General features: G+C 37.0%; 2 protein-coding genes across 3 annotated transcripts in view; one reads left to right on the plus strand and one right to left on the minus strand.

Moving 5' to 3' along the window:
• LOC141520652 (catenin alpha-3-like) overlaps positions 1–19,722 on the minus strand; it is a 1,797,877-nt gene that overhangs the window by 1,038,910 nt on the left and 739,245 nt on the right. The window lies entirely within an intron of this gene.
• The window catches only part of LRRTM3 (leucine rich repeat transmembrane neuronal 3), a 227,304-nt gene continuing 226,454 nt past the window's right edge, over positions 18,873–19,722 (plus strand). The window contains exon 1 of the mRNA XM_074232364.1: positions 18,873–19,540. Within this exon, the coding sequence (XP_074088465.1) occupies positions 19,537–19,540 (4 nt within the window). The 5' untranslated portion in view covers positions 18,873–19,536. The remainder of the gene's footprint in view (positions 19,541–19,722) is intronic.

Here is a 19,722-nt window from a genome sequence, read left to right on the forward strand (position 1 = left end):
TAGAACTATATAAAATAAATTTTTATTTTATTTTCAATGATGCACTAAGAAAAAGGAAGGACTTTTCCAAGGGATATGATTACAAATGACATGGTAAAAATTAATGGAAGATGAAGAAAATTGAGTGTCCTGGCTGGGAATTGCATATTTGGTAGCATCACAAACTAAAACAAGCCAAAACAAAACAAAACGCATAGGGGAAAAAAACACTCCTACCGAATCTGATGAACAATTAATAAAAAGTATCTCATGCATCTCCCTTAATACTAATTCCTCATGCCAAAAATTACTAATTTGTAAATATTTTTGGCAAAATATGTATGTAAAATGCTAACTTGACTGTTCCCTACTGAGGGGAGAGGGTGGGAAGGAAGGAAGGGTGGAGGGAAATTTTGTAACTTGGAAATATACATGTACAAATGGATGAAAATGTTAAAAAAATAAAATAAAAAATAAAAGGTTAGGCTAAAAAATAGAGCATTGAGGCTATTGGCTTATTAAAAAAAACTAAAACACCTACTTGAATTCCTTTGTTGAAGACATGATCGACTGCTTTTTTCATGCAGTCACTGAAGCTACTTATTCTAGAATGGTTCAGTAACGAGTAGAACCATATTGGACCCAAGCAAAGTCAAATTGGCTTAGCTCTACTCACTAGTTAGGCTTCTTAAATCCACTGAAAAACATGGTTTTCAGAGGAATAAAAAGGACCCCATTTGTTGTCATTGTCCCAGGGTATTAACATATCGTGGAAAGAGAGAAGACCCAGTCTTGTAGGATATTTGGCCAATATTATGTCTTGGGAAAGACAAGAGTTGCAGGATTTAGTTCCTAGAATAAGCCTGGGGAGGGAAGAAGAATAATTTTTGGACTACACTGAATTCCTGCACCAAAAGGACTAGGAGCTACAGAGCAGTAAATGTATGGTCCTGATATGGAAGACAAAATCCTGGGGTTTTTTCCCCTTTGTCAGTACTAGACTGATTAAAAACTCTTTCCTTGGCTTCTTTCTTTTTTGCCCATCATACTATTTGAGTTTGTGATTTCATTTTTCCCCAGATGTATTCATCCAGCTCTAACTTCTCTCCTGAGTTCCAATCTCATATCGCCATTGTATCTGGAGTGCTTTCCCTCCACAACTCACCATCCTGACTTCTCTGACTTCTTTCAAGGTCAAATCGAGTCTCACTAATGCAAGATGACTTTCCCACCCATCTTAGAGTCTTCCCTCTGAGATTACCTTCCATTTCATCAGCTTATTATTTTGGGCATAAAGTTTTGTATATTATTTCATTAGAATGCCTGCTCCTTAAGGGAAATGATGACACTTTTACTTTTCTTTCCAACCCCAGTACCTACTGAGGCACCTAGGTGGTTTAGTAGATAGAATGTTAGGCCTGAAGTTTTAAAGATTCAATTTCCTATGTTCAAATGCAGCCTCAGACACTCACTAGTTGTTTGACTCTGGGCAAGTCACTTAATCCTGTTTGCCTTGATTTCCTCATATATAAAACGAGTTGAAGAAGAAAAAGGAAAACTGTTTTAATGTCTGCCAAGAAAGATAAAATCAGACATGACTGAAAATGACTGAAGAAGTGACCAATAGAAAGCAGTTAAAAAATGCTTACTATTGACTAGACTCAAACATGAACCGAATTATGTTGCTAAACCATATAATCTCAGAGGTAGGATTCACTGGTAAAATAAAATATTTCTTATTTTATTTTTTTATTTTTAATTTTAGGTTTTTGCAAGGCAATGGAGTTAAGTGGCTTGCCCAAGGCCACACAGCTAGGTAATCATTAAGTGTCTGAGGCTGGAATTGAACTTAGGTACTCCTGACTCCAGGGCCAGTGCTCTATCTACTGTGCCACCTAGCTACTCCAATATTTCTTATTTTAACACTCCATTTAATTAAATTGCAGAGCTCTTTAATATCAGCTCAAGGACCTCCTTAAGTGTAGTACTCTTCTTCCTTAAAATTATCTTCTATTTACCTAATGGATCATATACTGTATCCCCTGGTGGAATATAAATTCCTTGTGGGAAATGATTGTTTCGAATTTTGATTTTATATCTCTAGCACCTAGTACTGTGGTTTCCAATTAATGAATGGAAGTGAATCTGAATTTCTCTTTGACTTTAGATTCCAAGATCCTAAATAATTCCTGAATACTTTATACAGTAGTATTCTTTGAGAGTATGAGAATTAGAACTAGAAGGGGTCCTGGAAATTACCTAGTTCAATTCTATCCCTTGACAAATGAGACAAAAAATAAAACATAAATTCATGATCTGAATACGCAAATGATCAAAGATTTTCATAAGCTCTCTTAGTGTAAGAACTTTCTACTCCCAAAGTGGATCACAAACAATCTTTGACTGGATAAATCCTGAGGAAATGTTTAAAACCCAATGACTTCTCCTAGGATTGCACAGCTAGTAAGAATCAGAGGTAGAATTTGAACCCTACTTTGCCTGATTTGGAGTCAAGCGCTAGCTACAAAACCATGCTATAGCTACATTTTAACCATATTACAACTAAAAACTTTTTAATCAAAAAATGATGTATATCAAATTGAACTTGTGTCTGCTCCAGTTTTTTTTCCCTAGAGAAGTTCCTTCATATTATTTAGATTTGAGTTTTGTGGAAGAACTCTTCCCAATACTTCCTACAAATGAACCATCTAATTTTTCATGAATCAAAAAATTTCCTCCAATGACAATATATTAAGGACCTACTATGCATTGTGTACAGTACTAGTTCAAAGGGATATAAAAACAAATTGAAAAATCAATTCTTTTCTTCTGAGAGTTTATTTTCTATCATAGTTTTCAAAGGCAATGCCCAGTAACTACTCCCAAAGTGAACCCTGTTCTCAGGATTTGCCTTGTTGTTTTCGGTCATGTACAATTCTCTGTCACCACATTTGAGATTTTCTTGGCAAAAATACTGGAGTGATTTGTCATTCCTTCTCCAGCTCATTTTAGAGAGTAAACTGGAGCAAACAGGGCCAAGTGACTTGCCTAGGGTCACATAGCTAGTACATGTCCGAGACTGGATTTGAACTCATGAAGATGGGTTTTTCTGACTTTCGGCTCAGCACCCTACCCACTAAACTACATTACTACGCTATAGAACCTGCCTACTTCAACTCAAAGTATCCAACTGCCATAGTCAGAATTCCCTAGGAAACAACACCTCGATAATTTTATTTTATTATTCCCTGCTTCTGATTCAAGGAAAAAAAGTTCTCTCCCAAGACTAACAATATACTCTTTCCACTCACCATCTTGAATAAATGTTTGAGGTTTTTTTTATGATGATTTGTATTTTGTTACTATAAAATCTAAATTTTAACCTACTATATATATATTTTATTGAATATATTAAATTACTCTATGGTATGATAGTGAAAATAACTCTGATAGTCAAAGGTACCTTAATGTGGTCGAGGAAGTACAACTCCACAGATAGAGAACGAGCCTCAAAAAGAGGTGAACTTAAGTCCCCCTCTGAGACTTATTAGCTGACCTTGGATAAGTCATGTAACCTCTCATTGCTCTAGGTAGCTTTCCAAGATTTGACACAGCAGAACAGGAAATGACTTAACATTAACAGAGGGCTCTCTCACCACCTGAATACTTTCTATATCTTTGACATCATAGATGTGGGTCTCTATTAACATCTCTTTAAAATGGTTTGACATCATGAAGGACACGGAAAGAACCCCAACCATATCTGGTGACAAAAATATTGGGTTTGAGAACTAATCCTGCTAATCCTTTGTGTGGTCTTGGGCAATTTGCACTCCCTGGGAGCCAATGAAGAGATACACTGCAGAAAATAAGTGAAAGTGCCTTCTTGATCATAATTATAAGCTTCTGTGGTCGAGAAGGAAGTGTAGGGATTGTATAGATACAACCTCTATCAGATGGATTGGGGAAGAGGGAAAGAAGAGAGGGAGGGAGAAAACTAGGGAACATAAAATCTAACAAAAATAAATAAACAAAAAGATAGCTGAAAAGTATCTTTCTATGTAATTGGAGAAAAAAGAAACTAAAAAAAGTACTTTGTGTTTGTTTAAATTGATGGAGGAATCTGGATTCCTTGCTTTCTTTCTATTTTTCATTTACATGGGAAGCCAAAATAAACCAACCAACAAACAAAAAGTTATGGAATTAAAATCATCAGGTGGCCTCAGCCCTGGTCTTTTGATGTCTGTAGAACAGGCAGAGTTTAAAGTGATTCTGACGGGGGAATAGAAGGTGGGAGTCATCAGAACAAGCCCTAATAATGATTTCCTGACCCAAAATAATACAAGACAGTGGCATCATTCTCAAATAGCCCCAGATCTTTGAGGCTGCATTTTAACTTAAAAATAAAATATGGATTAAAATCATCTTATGACATATTTTTTATTTATTTTATTAAACTTTTTTCCAATTACATTTTTAATCTAGTTTGCTTCCACTGGGAATGTTATAGGCTATAGTGTTTCTTGAATTTGAAATCATTGATAAAGTGCATTAGGACAGAGAGGTAGTTATAAAGAAATAGGAGCAAGTGTGACTCAAAGAAGGGAGAAAAATGGAATACAATGGTATCAGAGCCATAGGACCCAGATTCAAATCCTGCTTCTAATGTTTAACATTGGTGTGACTGTGGGTATGTTATTTAACTTCTAAGGTTTTCAGTGTCCTTAACAATGATTGAGTGTTTGGATACATGGCCCTGAAGTCTCTTCTACCTGTAGATCTAAAATTTTGCAATTGTACAACAGATTCAATACATTTGTGTCTACATAACTACATATTTGCATGAGACTAGATTTAGGTGAATAGATGTTCCGAGTTGCAAAAGATTTTAGACTTTGGAGGAACAAAAGATTTCCCCTTTTTATAGGGTAGTTACACAGTTGAGAAGTATTTTTATTATTTTTTCCCTGAGTCTCCTGTTAGGTATGTGAAAGATTTGTTCCCCAAAAGACATGAAGCCATTAGTCTACAAGCTAAAAGAGAGTCGTTAGAACCCACTCATCTTTTTATGAGGAAAATGACCTTTCATCAGAGGACTCTATCTGAAGTCAGAGGTTAGAAGCAGACTTGCTCCACAATCATCTTCTGGCCAAAACCAAGTGGTATCATCAAAGCACTCCTCAGCAGATAAAATATATGACTCTAGGCTACATGGGAATCATTCTAGTAGAAGCAGCTTAATGACATCAACAGAATTTGGCCCTACCTCATTTCTCCATAAATCATTACATATCCCCAAAGACAATGATTATGATGATGTCTGTTCTTCATTCTTTTTTTTAGATTTTTGCAAAGCAAATGGGGCTAAGTGGCTTCCCAAGGTCACACAGCTGGGTAATTTGAACTCGGGTTTGAACTCAGGTCCTCCTGACTCCAGGGCCGGTGCTCTATCCACTGTGCAACCCCTGTTCTTCATTCTTGAAGAAAATCATGATATCAGGGAAGTGATATTTTACAACAAGCACATGGATTAGATTTTGTTTTTGGAGGGGAGGAAACTGCTAAATCTCCAGCCTAACTTTGTCCTCTAGCTCCATCTGGGTCCATTAATAGGATACGAATCAGGGTGACTGGAGATGGCCCTGGATTTAAGGTAATCAGGATTAAGTGACTTGCCCAAGGTCACACAGCTAGTGTCAAATGTCTGAGACTGGACTACAACTCCCATACTCCTGATTCCAAGACTGGTAGTCTATTTACTATGCCAACAAACTGTCCTGATCAACATTTCTTTGGGGGGAAAGGAACGAGGAATGCTCAAGTGTTGTTTTTCCTACAAACGTATCTTTTTAAATGTCTTTGCTTTAAACTAATTGTGTGCTTTAGTTAATTAACAGAATTGAAAAATATTGTTGAGAACTCAGGAGCTAAGAATTTTGAGTCGATATAGACTCATAAAATATATTTGACCTTGGGTATATTATCTTGGGACATCATAAAATGCCATCAAATGTAGAAAAAGAAGGAATTAGAATCAAAGTTAATCCAAATAATGTTCAAATCCCAAAGACTCTCAATAAAAATCAGTACTTTTCTAAACCCTATTTTCTAAGTTTATAATTTGACTGTTCAATTCACTCTGGACAGAAATTTGGCATTAAGAGGTCATTCTGGGTATGAGTTTGTTTACCCAATTAAAACCAAATCTGTTCAGTGGTTTTAAGCTCTCCAAATGCAAATTAAAAGAAATGCAAAATGCTTCTGGATACTTGATATATCCCTCGTGGTCATATAACTTAAAAGAAGATTCAATGCTATGAGAGAATGTGACTTGTCAGAGAGTTTGTGGTTTGTTTTGGGAGCCATGTAGGTGTGGAAGAAGTAGCAGAGGTAAGTAATGGCGTATAATTTTGCTTCTACTGAAGGGAAATTGGAGCTAATCAACTTGCTTAGAAGGAAATGATATGTTTTATAAAGAATTTCAAGGGCGATTCCCTATTTTAGAAAGCCAGTTATGCTCCTTGGGTAGCAGGACTGTGTTTTGATATTTTCAAATTCATCATTCAACCCTTGAGAACTGAGAAACAGTGAGATATTTTAGAAAGAACACTGGTCTTACAGACAAGAAGACGGGTACAGTCACATCCATCTTATGTTAAGGTGGGCAAGCTCTATTAAACTCATAATATTCTATGGAACAAATGAAATAATGTTTATTGATCACTATATAAAAGTCAGTTATTATTATTAATTAATTCATGATTTTCTCCATATGATTACTGCCAACATTGAAACATTCCTCTGTTCCATGATAGATTGTCTTCCTGAATTGCTGAATTGTCCTCACTTATTTATGTAAGTTTTATACATGTAAAAACCCTCCCAGATTTCCTTCATGTTGAGATGTCCAAATTTTCTAAATAAGAATTAGAAACACCTTTCTTAAACACAATTTTTATCTTATTTCCCTGGATCAGATCTCGTCATAGTGATCTCTCATCAGCAGACTCATGATGTATAGACATGAGCTTCACCTTAGTCATCATTATTGCGCCCAACCTGCAGTAGATCCATCTGAGATCCTATTGGTCTGCTCAGCCACAGAATCGGTCTTCTATGAGCATGAAGAACAACCAACCAACCAATCAATCACAACAAACCAATTATTCACTCTGCTTTAAGAATTCTCTCTTTTCTGTTCCAGTGCCTTTCCTTGTTCCTAGTCACTTAAAGAACCCTACTTTTATCTATTGGTCATAAGCCTCCCCTAAACCTTTAGCTCCTAAAGAAATAAGGTATTCCTCCTCACTTCCAACTCAGTCCCATCAGGGATATTTGGTTATCTGGGGGCTCTGAAGGACTGAAAAAAAATGAAAAGTAAAGAATCTCATTTGGAAGGATTTTAGACATTTCTATGTTATTAGAGGAAATGTTTAGGGGATGGAGGTTTTGCCCTCTACATTTTCAAAGCAACTCTCTATTGTTATATCCAAGGCTTAGCATTCAATGTCCTATCTATTCTATTCATTTAAGCATACAGTTAGGTATATATTCAGCATCTATAATACACCCATCTCTGTGCTGAACAAAATAGGAGGAAATAAACAGGGCTAACATATGGTCTCTTTCCTTAAAGAAGCTTACAATATAATTGGGGAGGTAAGGCAAATATACCCAGAAAGTTCTGTAGCAAAGAATCTTAATGAATTAAGCTAGCCTTTTGGCTAATTGTCACACTCAACTATAAGTTTCTCCAATTGGAGATTTTTGTGTGCTCTTTCCCTATGGCCCCCATGAATTGTAATAATCTCCACCAAAGATTTGGTCCAAATCTCCAGGAAACCCTTGGTGATTGGCTTCACATGTACATTAATATCTTTCCACATACTGAAATCTGTTCCTTAGGGTCTAACACAATTATGACTAACCTTTCACTGAAATAATCCTTCCTGTTGAATGCATAAGCTCCCAAAGGTCTACCATCATCATTTCACCTAGCATTTTTAGTTAACTATACAGAATAACTAAATTTCAGAGTTGAAATAAATTTTAGAGTTCATATTTTGAACATTTTATGACACAGAGGAAAGTAATTGTCCAGTCTCTGCTTGGAAATCCCACTGAGGGAGAACCCATCACCCCTCCAAAGAAGACCAGTCCATTCTGAAAAACTCCCATTCTTAGGGACTTTTTCCTTACATCATACTCTAATAATATCTTTTATCTTCCATTCATTATCTCTTTTCCTCCCATGATCAAATCAGATGAGCCTTGGATTTTAAGAGAGTTTCCATCCTGTCCTCTGGGCCAAGTTTCTTCTTACAAAAGTTTACAAGTTTCTTCTTTACAAGTTACAAGTTTCTTCTTACAAACCTTCAAATACTTGAAGAGTATAGATATCATATAACCTCCAAGTAAGTCTTTTCTCCAGATTACACATTCTGGGGTCATTCGACACAATTAATAGTCTTGACACAGAGTGCCATGAACTTTGAGGAAAAGGGCAGGGTCTGAGAAGGTTTAATCTGTAGAGATTAATCTATTATGACCCTTCATTCATCCATCCATCCATCCATCCATCCATCCATTCATATATGTATAGAAAAATATGAACACAGACATTTATAACTTCATAGATAGACAGACAGTTTTGAGGAAGGAGACACTCACAATTTGGGAGAATATGAAAATGTAGCATTTAAGTTGATTGAAGAATGGCAGGAGTTCTAAGGAACAGAAGTGAGGAGGAAGGGTATATCAATCCTGGGAATGAGGAAGGGCAGCCAGTGTCACCTCAGTGAGTTAGGAAATGGAGGTTGGGTATGGCAAGCAGCAAGTAAACAAATAAACAAGTAAGAAAAATCCATGTGTGTATGAGAGGTTTGTCAAGCATGTTAAAACAATCTTGTCATTAGTTTTTCACAACAGCCCAGTGAGAAAGGTGCTGGGTTTTTTAAAGATTTACATGTTATAAATGAGAATGCTGAAATTGAAAGTGGTTAAGTGACTTATTCTTCCAAGTTTACCCAACTTGTAAGTGTTTGAAGTTGGGATCAGAGTCTGGTATTTGCGATGAAAAGTCCAGAAATGTAGTCATTACATTACACCACCCCTAAGAAGCAAATGTAGAACTATAGAACTAAGGGGTCCTTTTATATGGTGTCTTCTCTTGACATAATTATCTGTCTCAAGAAAAAAATAAAACGCAAAGCAATGTAGTTATTTTCCACACAGTTTCTTTAAGAATATAAAGGAAAAAAATCAAACTATTAATCCAGAAGGGCAACCTAAAGGTATTGTTGGTCAATTTTCATTTACTTTAAAAATAAAATACATACATGTGTGTATATATACACACATGTATGTATTTAAGGCAATGGGTTAAGTGACTTGCCCAAGGTCACAACGCTAGGCAATTATCAAGTGTCTGGGTCTGGATTTGAACTCAGGTCCTCCTGACCAGGACTCTATCTACTGCACCACCTAGCTGTCCCTTCAACTTTCATTTTCAAAGAAGACCAGTGTCATTAAGAGGTGATGTCTTGATTTGTGAATGAATTGAAGTAAGGCAGAGTTCCACAAAGCCAACAACTTCCTTCTCTCTTCTGAGTCATCACAATCCAATGACAGGACAAAATTCAAGATGCCTTGTAATGGCCTGGAATGCAGTGGATGACCTTGACACCTTTGATGTTTGACCCAACTCCTGGTAATTGGAACAGATTTTTCTCATTCATCTATTTTTCTGGGGGAAGTCTTCACAATCTTAGAGTAAACACCCTCCTCAATCACCATAGGATTTGAGACCCCTCAGTTACTCATTCAATTTCTGGTTTAGCCTGTCTGCCAAAATAGTTTTTACTGGTGTGAAATCATACTACCATTTCTTGGAGACACAAGTGAGGGACATCAAAGGTGGATGAGCAGCTCTGGAAAGGGCTCAGAATTTCATACCACAGATGCTAGTCCTCTCTAAACACGGCATAGTACTACCAAGAAGTCATGATACCAAAAGCTAGACTCTCCTTGTGAGTGTCTTTTCAGTGATTGAAGTTTGAGAAAGTTACAACTCTGAGCCATAGAGAAAGGAGAGTTATTTTCTCTATGTGTAGATAACGCACATTCATATACCTTCCCTTCATTTCTCCTACAAGATTCACTGTCTCAGCTATAACAGTCTGCTAAATATCTCCAAGAAGATATCCCACAGACTTCTCACACTCAACATATGGAGTCAAACAACAAACATTTCTTAAGTAAATACCTCCTACTAAGGCAGTATGCTCAGTGATGGGAGACACAAAGACAAAAATTAAAGTTCCTGCCTTCCAGGATCGTAGATTCTATTGGATCTAATGCAGAACTCATTTTCTTCTTCCTGAAGTTCATCTAACCTCTTAGCATCTTTATTCCTAGTGAGAATTCTCTAGCATTGTTTTTGTCACCAGCATTTATTTACAGCCTTGGAGGTATCTTTCACTTGTGACTCTTGTTCAACCCCCATATCCAATGACTTGCCAAATCCTGTCATTTCCACATCAATCAGTTACCTCACATCTGTCCTCTTCTCTCCATTCATCAAATTCCCTTAGTTCATGCCATCATAATCTCACATTGACTAATTCAATGGCTTTATAACTGGTTTCCTCATATCCAATTTCTTTTTCTTTCCAATTCATCCTCCACCCTGATGTCAAACCTTGATTTCCAAAACCAAATTCTGATTTAGTTCCCAGCATTATATTTAAGAAGCTTCAAGAAAGTCCTATTGTTTTAGGATAAACTACAGTCTCTTGTTTTTGGCCTTTAAACTCTTTTATCATCTGACTCCATACATCTTTCCAAGTTGATTATACATTCTCCCAAATCCCTCATACTTTGTGTTTTAACTAAGCTGGCAAACATGCTGTCCCTAGGACACAACAGCCCATTTCCCATTTCTATGACCTTGTACAGTCTATCTCCCATCCCCAGAATCTTCTTCCTCCTCACCTCTACCTTTTAGAATTCCTGACTCTCTTTAAGGTTGCAGTCAAGCAAGACCATCTAAAAGTGGCAATTCATGATTCTCTTACTAAATAATGTAACTTCTTTCTGAAATGTGTGTGTGTGTGTGTGTGTGTGTGTTTTCTCATCTACAATCCCCCCTCCCCTCTACAGAACACAAGTTTCTTGTTAGCAGGGACTATTTTCTTTTTTTTAATTTTAATTTTGTATCTCTAATACTTTGCATACTTCCTATCATAGTAGAAAAAGATAGACTAGAGATGAATGCTACAGGTATTATTTTATTGACTTTCCAATTGAGGAAACTCTCCTTTACAAATGCATATTGGTACCTTCTCTGTGATTTAGGTGATTAAGATACACCTGTTCAATTGTTGCATCTAGAAGATGATGATAGAATAAACTTATCTATCAAAAAGGTATATTGGAGGTATTGCATTCCCTCCTAGTTCTAAGAAATATAAGTGAAAATTTAGGTTCCCACACAAATGTGGTTCTTATTAGAAATGATAAAAGAGGGGGCAGCTAGTTGGCGCAGTGGATAAAGCACTGGCCTTGGAGTCAGGAGTACCTGGGTTCAAATCCAGCCTCAGACACTTAATATTTACCTAGCCGTGTGGCCTTGGGCAATCCACTTAACCCCATTGCCTTGCAAAAACTAAAAAAAAAAGGTAAAGAAATGATAAAAGAGAAAACTACTAATTCTATTCAAAAATAATAAAACCAAAAAACATTTATTAAGAACTTACTATATGAAAACCACTACTAGGTCTTTACCCTAAAAAGAGCAAAGAGAAATAAAAAGGCTTAAAACATGTAAACATATTGAAAACTGAGGGTAAGTCCATCAATGAAGAAGTTGTGGTATATGCTTGTGATGGGATACTATTCTTCCATAAAAACTGGGAAGATTAATAAGAATTGATGCAGATCCCCTTTGATCCAGCAATACCACTCCTGGATCTATACCCTAAAGAGATGACGAAAAAGGGTAAAAACATCACTTGTACAAAAACATTCATAGCCACCCTGTGTGTGATGGCAAAGAATTGGAAACTGAGCGAATGTCTATCAATTGGGGAATGGCTTAGCAAACTGTGGTATATGTATGTGATGGAACTTTATTGTTCTATTAGAAACCAGGAAGGATGGGAATTCAGGGAAGCCTGGAGGGATTTGCATGAACTGATGCTGAGGGAGATGAGCAGAACCAGAAGAACACTGTATACCCTAACAGAAACATGGGGGTGATGACCAACCTTGATAGACTCGCTCATTCCATGAGTGCAACAATCAGGGACAATTTTGGGAAATCTACAATGGAGAATCCCATCTATATCCAAGAGAAAGAATGGTGACATTTGAACAAAGACCAAAGACTATTACCTTTCTTTTTAAAAAATCCATTATCTTATTATGGAATTTTCCTATCTCTTATACTTTATTTTTTTTCTTAAGGATATGATTTCTCTCTCATCACATTCAACTTAGATCAATGTATACCATGGAAACAATGTAAAGACTAACAGACTGCCTTCTGTGGGGGTGGGAGGAGGGAAGCAAGATTAGGGGAAAATTGCAAAATTCAAATTAATTAGTAAATTAATTAAAAAAGAATTGCTGCAGAGTGAAGGAAAAAGAACTAGGAGATCATTGTAAACAGTAACAGCACTATTGTAAGGATGATTAACTGTGAAAGACCTACCTACTCTGAACAGTACAATGATCCATTGAATTTCTGAAGGATGTGTGATGGAAAACAATATTCAGCTCCAAAGAGAATTGTTGAGTTCTCTGAGTACAAATGGAAACACGGTTATTTGTGCTTTCTTCATTTCCCTTCCTTTTTTTGCAACATGTGTAAAATGAAAATATGTTGTGCATGATTTCATTCTTGATGGATGGGAAAGGAGTAAAGGGAGAAAGTTTAAAAGTGAAAATTTGTTTAAAATAAATAAAATTTTAAATATATAAAATAAAGAACCCTCTAATTGCAAGTTTCTGTGTGGGTTGCTAGGAATATGGAGATCAAAAGCAAAGTGAACAAATCAGGGCTAGGAAATAAATATTCCCTGCCCTCTGGGAGTTTACATTCTATTAAAGATTTATCAAAGCTTTCATAGCAGAACGAAAAGATATTCATAATTTATTGCCTTGAAATTCACAACCAGTCAATCAATGAACACCCACTAAGAGCTAGACACTATGCTAGGTCCCAAGAATGCAAAAGACAAATAGGCTATAGGCCAATTATAAGGATCTTGCATATTATCATACATACTAAGAAGATATGAAAATATATGTAAAATAAACTCAAGACTATTGAGAGGGGTGCATTCCAAATAACAACATTTGTTTCTTTTAATTTTTTTTATTTTTTAATTAAAGATTTTATTTACTTTGAGTTTTACAATTTTTCAAAATTTCTTACTATCAAATATTTAGTCTTTGGAAGTCTGTAAGATTTAAAATTTAGGAAACCCAGAGGTCACCCTGATAGTCATTTTTTTCCTTCTTCACTTTATAAATTTCTACATTGACTTGACAAATAGTGATATGTGATTCATTAACTTCATATCAAATTTAGGGGGAAAAAGGTGACTGGTATATTTTAGGGATGGCACAGAGTAGGAGGTAGTTCCCTTGTACTGGAAATTTTTTTTTAGGTTTTTGCAAGGCAGACAGGGTTAAGTGGCTTTCCCAAGGCCACACAGCTAGGTAATTATTAAGTGTCTGAGACTGGATTTGAACCCAGGTACTCCTGACTCCAGGGCCAGTGCTTTATCCACTATGCCACCTAGCTGCCCCTGGAAATTTATTTTTGCAAGAAATCAAAATCTCTAAGAAATGTGTGATCACATTTGACAATCCTCTATAAATATCCTCCCTTTACTAAAAGTCCCTATATTCAATGGGAGCATCCCTAGGAGACCACTACATACACTATTGTAAAGATGATTAATACGAAAGACCTACCTACTCAGTGCAATATAATGAGCCACCAGGCTCAAAAAGGTGTCAATATATTTGACTCCTCCCATTTTCCTCAACCCCTTATCTAATTAGTTTCTAGGTCTTTTCAATTCTTCCTCCATGATGTCTCTCAGATCCATTCCCTTCTCCCCAGTCAGTTGGACATATCTTTTCCAGTCCTCATCATCACTCTTCTAATTTATTTTAACAGCTTCTTCAAAGGACACTCATCTCCTAGTATGCCCTTTCTCCAATCATCCTCCTAATGGCCAAATCAATTGTCATTGGGAACAAATCTAACCATATCACTTGAATTGTTCAAGAAACTTAATAGTCCCCTATTATTATTTCAATAAAAATACAAAATATTCAGCTTGTCATTTTAGACTTTAGATTTAAATCTAGTTCCCCCTTATCTTCTGAAGTTACTGCATCTCATTACTCTTCAACAAACTTTGTTAGGAGCAACTAGATGACAGAGTGACTAGAACTCTGAACCTAGAGACAGGAAGACCAGAGTTCCAATCTAATTTGGAGCATTTATTAGATGTGTGATTCTGGAAAAGTCACTTAAAGTCTATCTGCCTACTTCAATGTCCTCAACTGGAAAATGGGCATAACAATCCAGAAGAAATCATTAAAAAAATGGGAAAGGTCCTACATGTTCCAAAATCTTCATAGCAACTGTTTTTGAAGTGGCAAAGAATTGGAAATTGAGGGGATGTCCAATAATTGGGGAATGGTTAAACAAGTTATGGCACATGAATATTATGCTCTATAAGAAATCATAAATGGTCAAACTCCAGAGAAGCATGGAATGAATTACAGGATCTGATGCTGTGCAAAGGGAGCAGAACCAAAAAAACATTATATACATTAACAACAGCGTTGTGAGGTTGTGAGATAATTAATCCTGATGGAAGCAGCTCCTCTCAGTCATTCAGAGAACTAGGACATGCCTATTAGACCAGCTATGGACAATGTTATCCTCACCCAGAGGAAGAAAAACAAAACAAAACAAAAATCCCTCAAAATCTGATGACCAGTACATTCACTTTTTTTAAAAAAAATCTCATGTATTTCTTTCCCTTAATCCTAATTCCTCATACCAAAAAATGACTAAATTGTAAATATGCTTAACACAAATATGGATGTACATTATTAACCTGACTGTTGGCCACCAAAGGGAGGGGAGGGAGGAAGGGAAGATGGAAGGAAGGGTTTTTTTCGAATTATAAAGATTTTATTTATTTTGAGTTTTACAGTTTTTCCTCTAATCTTACTTCCCTCCCCTACCCCCCCACAGAAATGCAATTTGCCAGCCTTTACATTGTTTCCATGGCATACATTGATCCAAATTGAGTGTGATGAGAGAGAAATCATATCCTTAAGGAAGAAACATATAAAGCATAAGAGAAATCAAGATCAGACAATAAGATATCAGGCTTTTTTCTAAATTAACATTAATAGTCCTTGGTCTTTGTTCAAACTCCACAGTTCTTTCTCTGGATACAGATAGTATTCTCCATCACAGACAGCCCCCAAATGTCCCTGATTGTTGCACTGATGGAATGAGCCAGTCCATCAAGGTTGATCATCACCCCCATGTTGCTGTTTGGATGTTCAGTGTTTTTCTGTTTCTGCTCATCTCACTCAGCATCAGTTCATGCAAATCCCTCCAGGCTTCCTTGAATTCCCTTCCCTCCTTGTTTCTAATAGAACTATAGTGTTCCATGACATACATATACCATAGTTTGCTAAGCCATTTACCAATTAAAGGACATTTACTTGATTTCCAATTCTTTGCCACCACAAACAGATGGAAGTTTTTTAACTTAAAAATATACATAGGCATTTGAATGAATGTTGACCAACTTTCATAACATGTATAAAAGGGCATAACAACACCTGTCTCCTCAGATTATTGTGAAGATATATTCTTAAATAATATTTTTAAAAGGGATTTGCCAACAATAAAGTGCTAAATAATTACTATTGTTGTAGTTAATCCAGACAAATTGGCCAATATACTTCCCCCAGAACTTAGTAGCTCATCAGCTACCTCTATTCCCCTGCACAGACCATGCCTCCTATCTAGAAAAATACATCCCACTCATCTCAACTTCTTAGAATATTTAGATTCTTCAAGCTCATCTGCTATTTCAAAAAAGAAGCATATATATGTATATTATACCCATGCATATTATATCATAATGTATGTATGCATGCATACCTATAGCTTGTGAGTATAGATATCTGCACTCTGTACTTCCTCCCCTTCAGATGATCATGTCTTGTACTTAGTTTATTGATTGGTAAATGGTATGAATTTAATAAATATTGATTATTGATAATCAATATTAAACTTAACCATTTATATGCTATTTCCATAGCCTATTTAACATAGATTATCTAGGGAGACAACATGAATCATTTTTCTGTTTAAATAAAATGATTAACATGTTCTCCATCACTTTTTAAAGTCTTCAATGCAATAAACCAAGTCATGGTTTGTAGCATTGGTGGATTTCTGTGTGAATGCTCATGCCAAAAATTTAACAATCAGTTCTCCGGACCTGATAATTAGCAATTATCTGGTTAGATCTTTTATAACATGGAATGTATGCTCTTTGTGCACAAGAGTTGTTGGTTTTTTCCTTTCTTTTTTTTCCTCTCTCCACTACTAAACAGAGTACTGTAATCAATCAAACAGTCAATCAACACAAATACATTTTGCACTTATTTATAAGCCAAGGACACTACCCAATGAAAGGATACAAAGAATGGAAGGGGAAGAGGGGGAAATAGTCCCTGCCCTCTAAAAGCTTACATTTCAATACTGATACCCATAAAGCATAGATGGTGGGTGATCTCAGAAGAGAATCTCCTAAAAGTTTCCATAGAGGAGATGCTCAATGAAAGATTTTTATGTAGGTTTGGTGGTCAGAAGACATTTACAAACTGGACTTGAGAACTACATTGAAATAACTGAAAGGTTCTCAGCTAGGAGAGATTAAGATTCTGGAATCTCACTGAATCAGAATGGATATAATCAAAGAATCTCAGAACTAGAAAGACCTCAGAATCTATTTCATCTAACCTGAACCTGACCAGGATTCCCTTCAATGATATCCCTGATAAGTGGTTAGGCAGCTTCAGCTTAAGAAAGGTTTCCCATTTATAGTAGAGAACACAATTACTGATTTAGTCCAATGGCCTTGCTCTTGTTGCTCCTGGGATATTCTCCACTGCTATTGCTATGAGAGACTCATTTAGGGCAATTTCCCTTTATGGCACTTAATGGAACCTGCATGAACTGAATGAATTGATTCAGTTTCTTAAAGTACCTCAATTAGTGCCACAGAATCCCTTAAGCCCCAGAAGAATGGGGCTCATTAAGTGACCTTGTGTGGCCCCCAAGAGTAGCTCTACACACTGTAAGCTAGAGTAAACAGGACTCTGGGTTTGCCCTCTTCTTTTTACAATTAATCCAAGATCTGACAAGTAGTATGACAGCCTGAATAGAAGTCAGCCATGCTATTTTGGGGGTTCACATGGTGTCTCCAAAACATCCTAGATCTGGGACTCTGCCTAATGTCTCTAAGACAGAAAACTGCAGACAGTCCTCAGACAAGTGGAATCACAAATGAAATCCCTGTCTATCCCAAGGGGCATGGGTTCCTAGATTTAAAAGTTGACCATCTAACCCAATCCCTTCATTTAACAAGTGAGAAATCTGAGGCTCAGGAGGATAAGTGGTATACAGGTAGTGATAGGTACAATTTAAACTTAAATCTTCTAATTTCAAACCATGTGTACTTTTTAAGTGCAATATCACTCAAAGGACCAAGATGACTTCATGGCTCTGCTTCTTACTTAGTATAAGACCTTAGTTAACTTAATTTCACCTCTCTGAGATTTAGTGTTTTCATCTTGGAAAATCCTATTTTGAATTTGGGGGGGATGATGATGATGATGATGATGATGATGTTTGTCCTTCATTCTCAAAGAAGATCATAAAAAGTACATGAATTGGATTTGAGTGAGGGGGTGCTGTCTCACTTTCTTCTCCAGCCTCATTTTCTCCTCCAGAGCTATCTGGGTCCAGTGGCCAGATATGAATCAGGATGACTGGAGATGGCCCTGGTTGCAAGGCAGTCAGGGTTAAGTGACTTACCCAAGATCATACAAACAGTAAGTGGTAAGGGTCTGAATCTGGATTGGAACCCTTGACTGCACTGCACCACTTGCTGAAAGATGATTAGACTAGATCAGAAATTCTTTTTTAAAATTATATAATTTATTTTTTTCAACTTCCTGCAGTGGCAGTTTTTAACAATCATTTCTTGCAAATTTTTAAGTTTTACATTTCCCCTCCCCTTGATTAGAAAGCAATCTAATATAAGCCACACATATATAACCATGCTAAACATAGATGAGAAATTCTTAATCTGGACCTATGAAATTATTTCCTTTTTAAAAACATCATTTGATAACTTTAGGTTTGTTTACTTGGTTTCTTCTTATTTTATACATTTAAAATGTATGAAAAGGGGTCCCCATACTTCCCCAAATCACCAGGGGAAATGTGAGACACAAGCCACAACAAGGTTTGAGACTCACTAAGGTAGATCATCCCTAAAGTTCCTCCCAGACCTAAATCTAGAATCTTCACACTCTCCTTGATCAAGTTGAGGGACCCAATCTAGTTCCCCCTCAAAGCGAGCGGAGGAAGTTATCAGAAAAAATTAAAAGTGGCCACTTTGTGGGCAAGTGGGCCAGCCCCAGCCCTGGCCCCTCTAGAGTCACCCAGAGTCATCCCTCATTTCCCAGCAGAAAGCTTGCTCATTTGCAAGATAAAAGAGGCCCCTGCTTCTGCACATGCCCATAATAGACTTCACCACTGGAGGCAGCTTTACATAAGACTGAATTCTCAGGGACCAGAGCAACAGTCAGTGGGGGGAGCTTCCAGCATGCCAGACTGCAGAAGGGAGGTGAGCTCCTACCCGGTGGCAGACAAGCAGCGGAGGCAGCCAGAGGGGATGCTCCTGTCTTCTCTCTTCCCAGGAAGCGGCAACAGCTCCGCAGCCCAAGCCAGGGCTGCCTAAAGAGAAGTCATAGCTGGGCTATGGAATACAGATGTGGGCACTCAGCTAGGAGAAGCTGGCCCAAAGGAAGACAGCATGTTCTGCTCTAAGGAGAAACTGTAGAAGCCACTTGTGCTTAGGGGGAGGCTCGGGTGGGTGGTTTGGTTGGGGTTTTTTCCTTTCCTTCTATTCCTACCTCCCCAAAGTGTAAAGATGCAAAAACGTAACATTCATGAAGATCCCATCACCTAGGAGCAAGCTCGACTTCGGCAGTGGAGGTCCACTTGGCGTTTATTTGTTCTTGGAGGGTTCTGCCTGGCAGGCAAAGAATAATGTGCCCAAATTGGTCCATCTCCCAAGGGGTCCAATTTTTCTTCCTGGGTGTCAGCGAGCCCTGACTCACGACAGTGCAGCTGACAGGGGCTGTCATGCTAGAGGTACCCTAAGCCAAAGCAAAGGACCTAAGGAAGACCTGTGAACAGCACAAAGGATGGGTATGTTGTGTCATTTTTTTTCCTTTTTAAAAAAAATGTGGAAATAGATGTGTGTAGATCCATTTCTGTAGCCTGTATATAAATTCTGGCTTAATTGTCATAGAGACTGTCTTGCCTTGGTCGGCTGTAGAGTCAATCTCCTGCTTAACTCTTTGAAACCATCTCCAAAGATGGTTTTCTCT

Source organism: Macrotis lagotis, chromosome 4, assembly GCF_037893015.1.
Source record: "Macrotis lagotis isolate mMagLag1 chromosome 4, bilby.v1.9.chrom.fasta, whole genome shotgun sequence".
Lineage (NCBI taxonomy): Eukaryota > Metazoa > Chordata > Mammalia > Peramelemorphia > Peramelidae > Macrotis > Macrotis lagotis.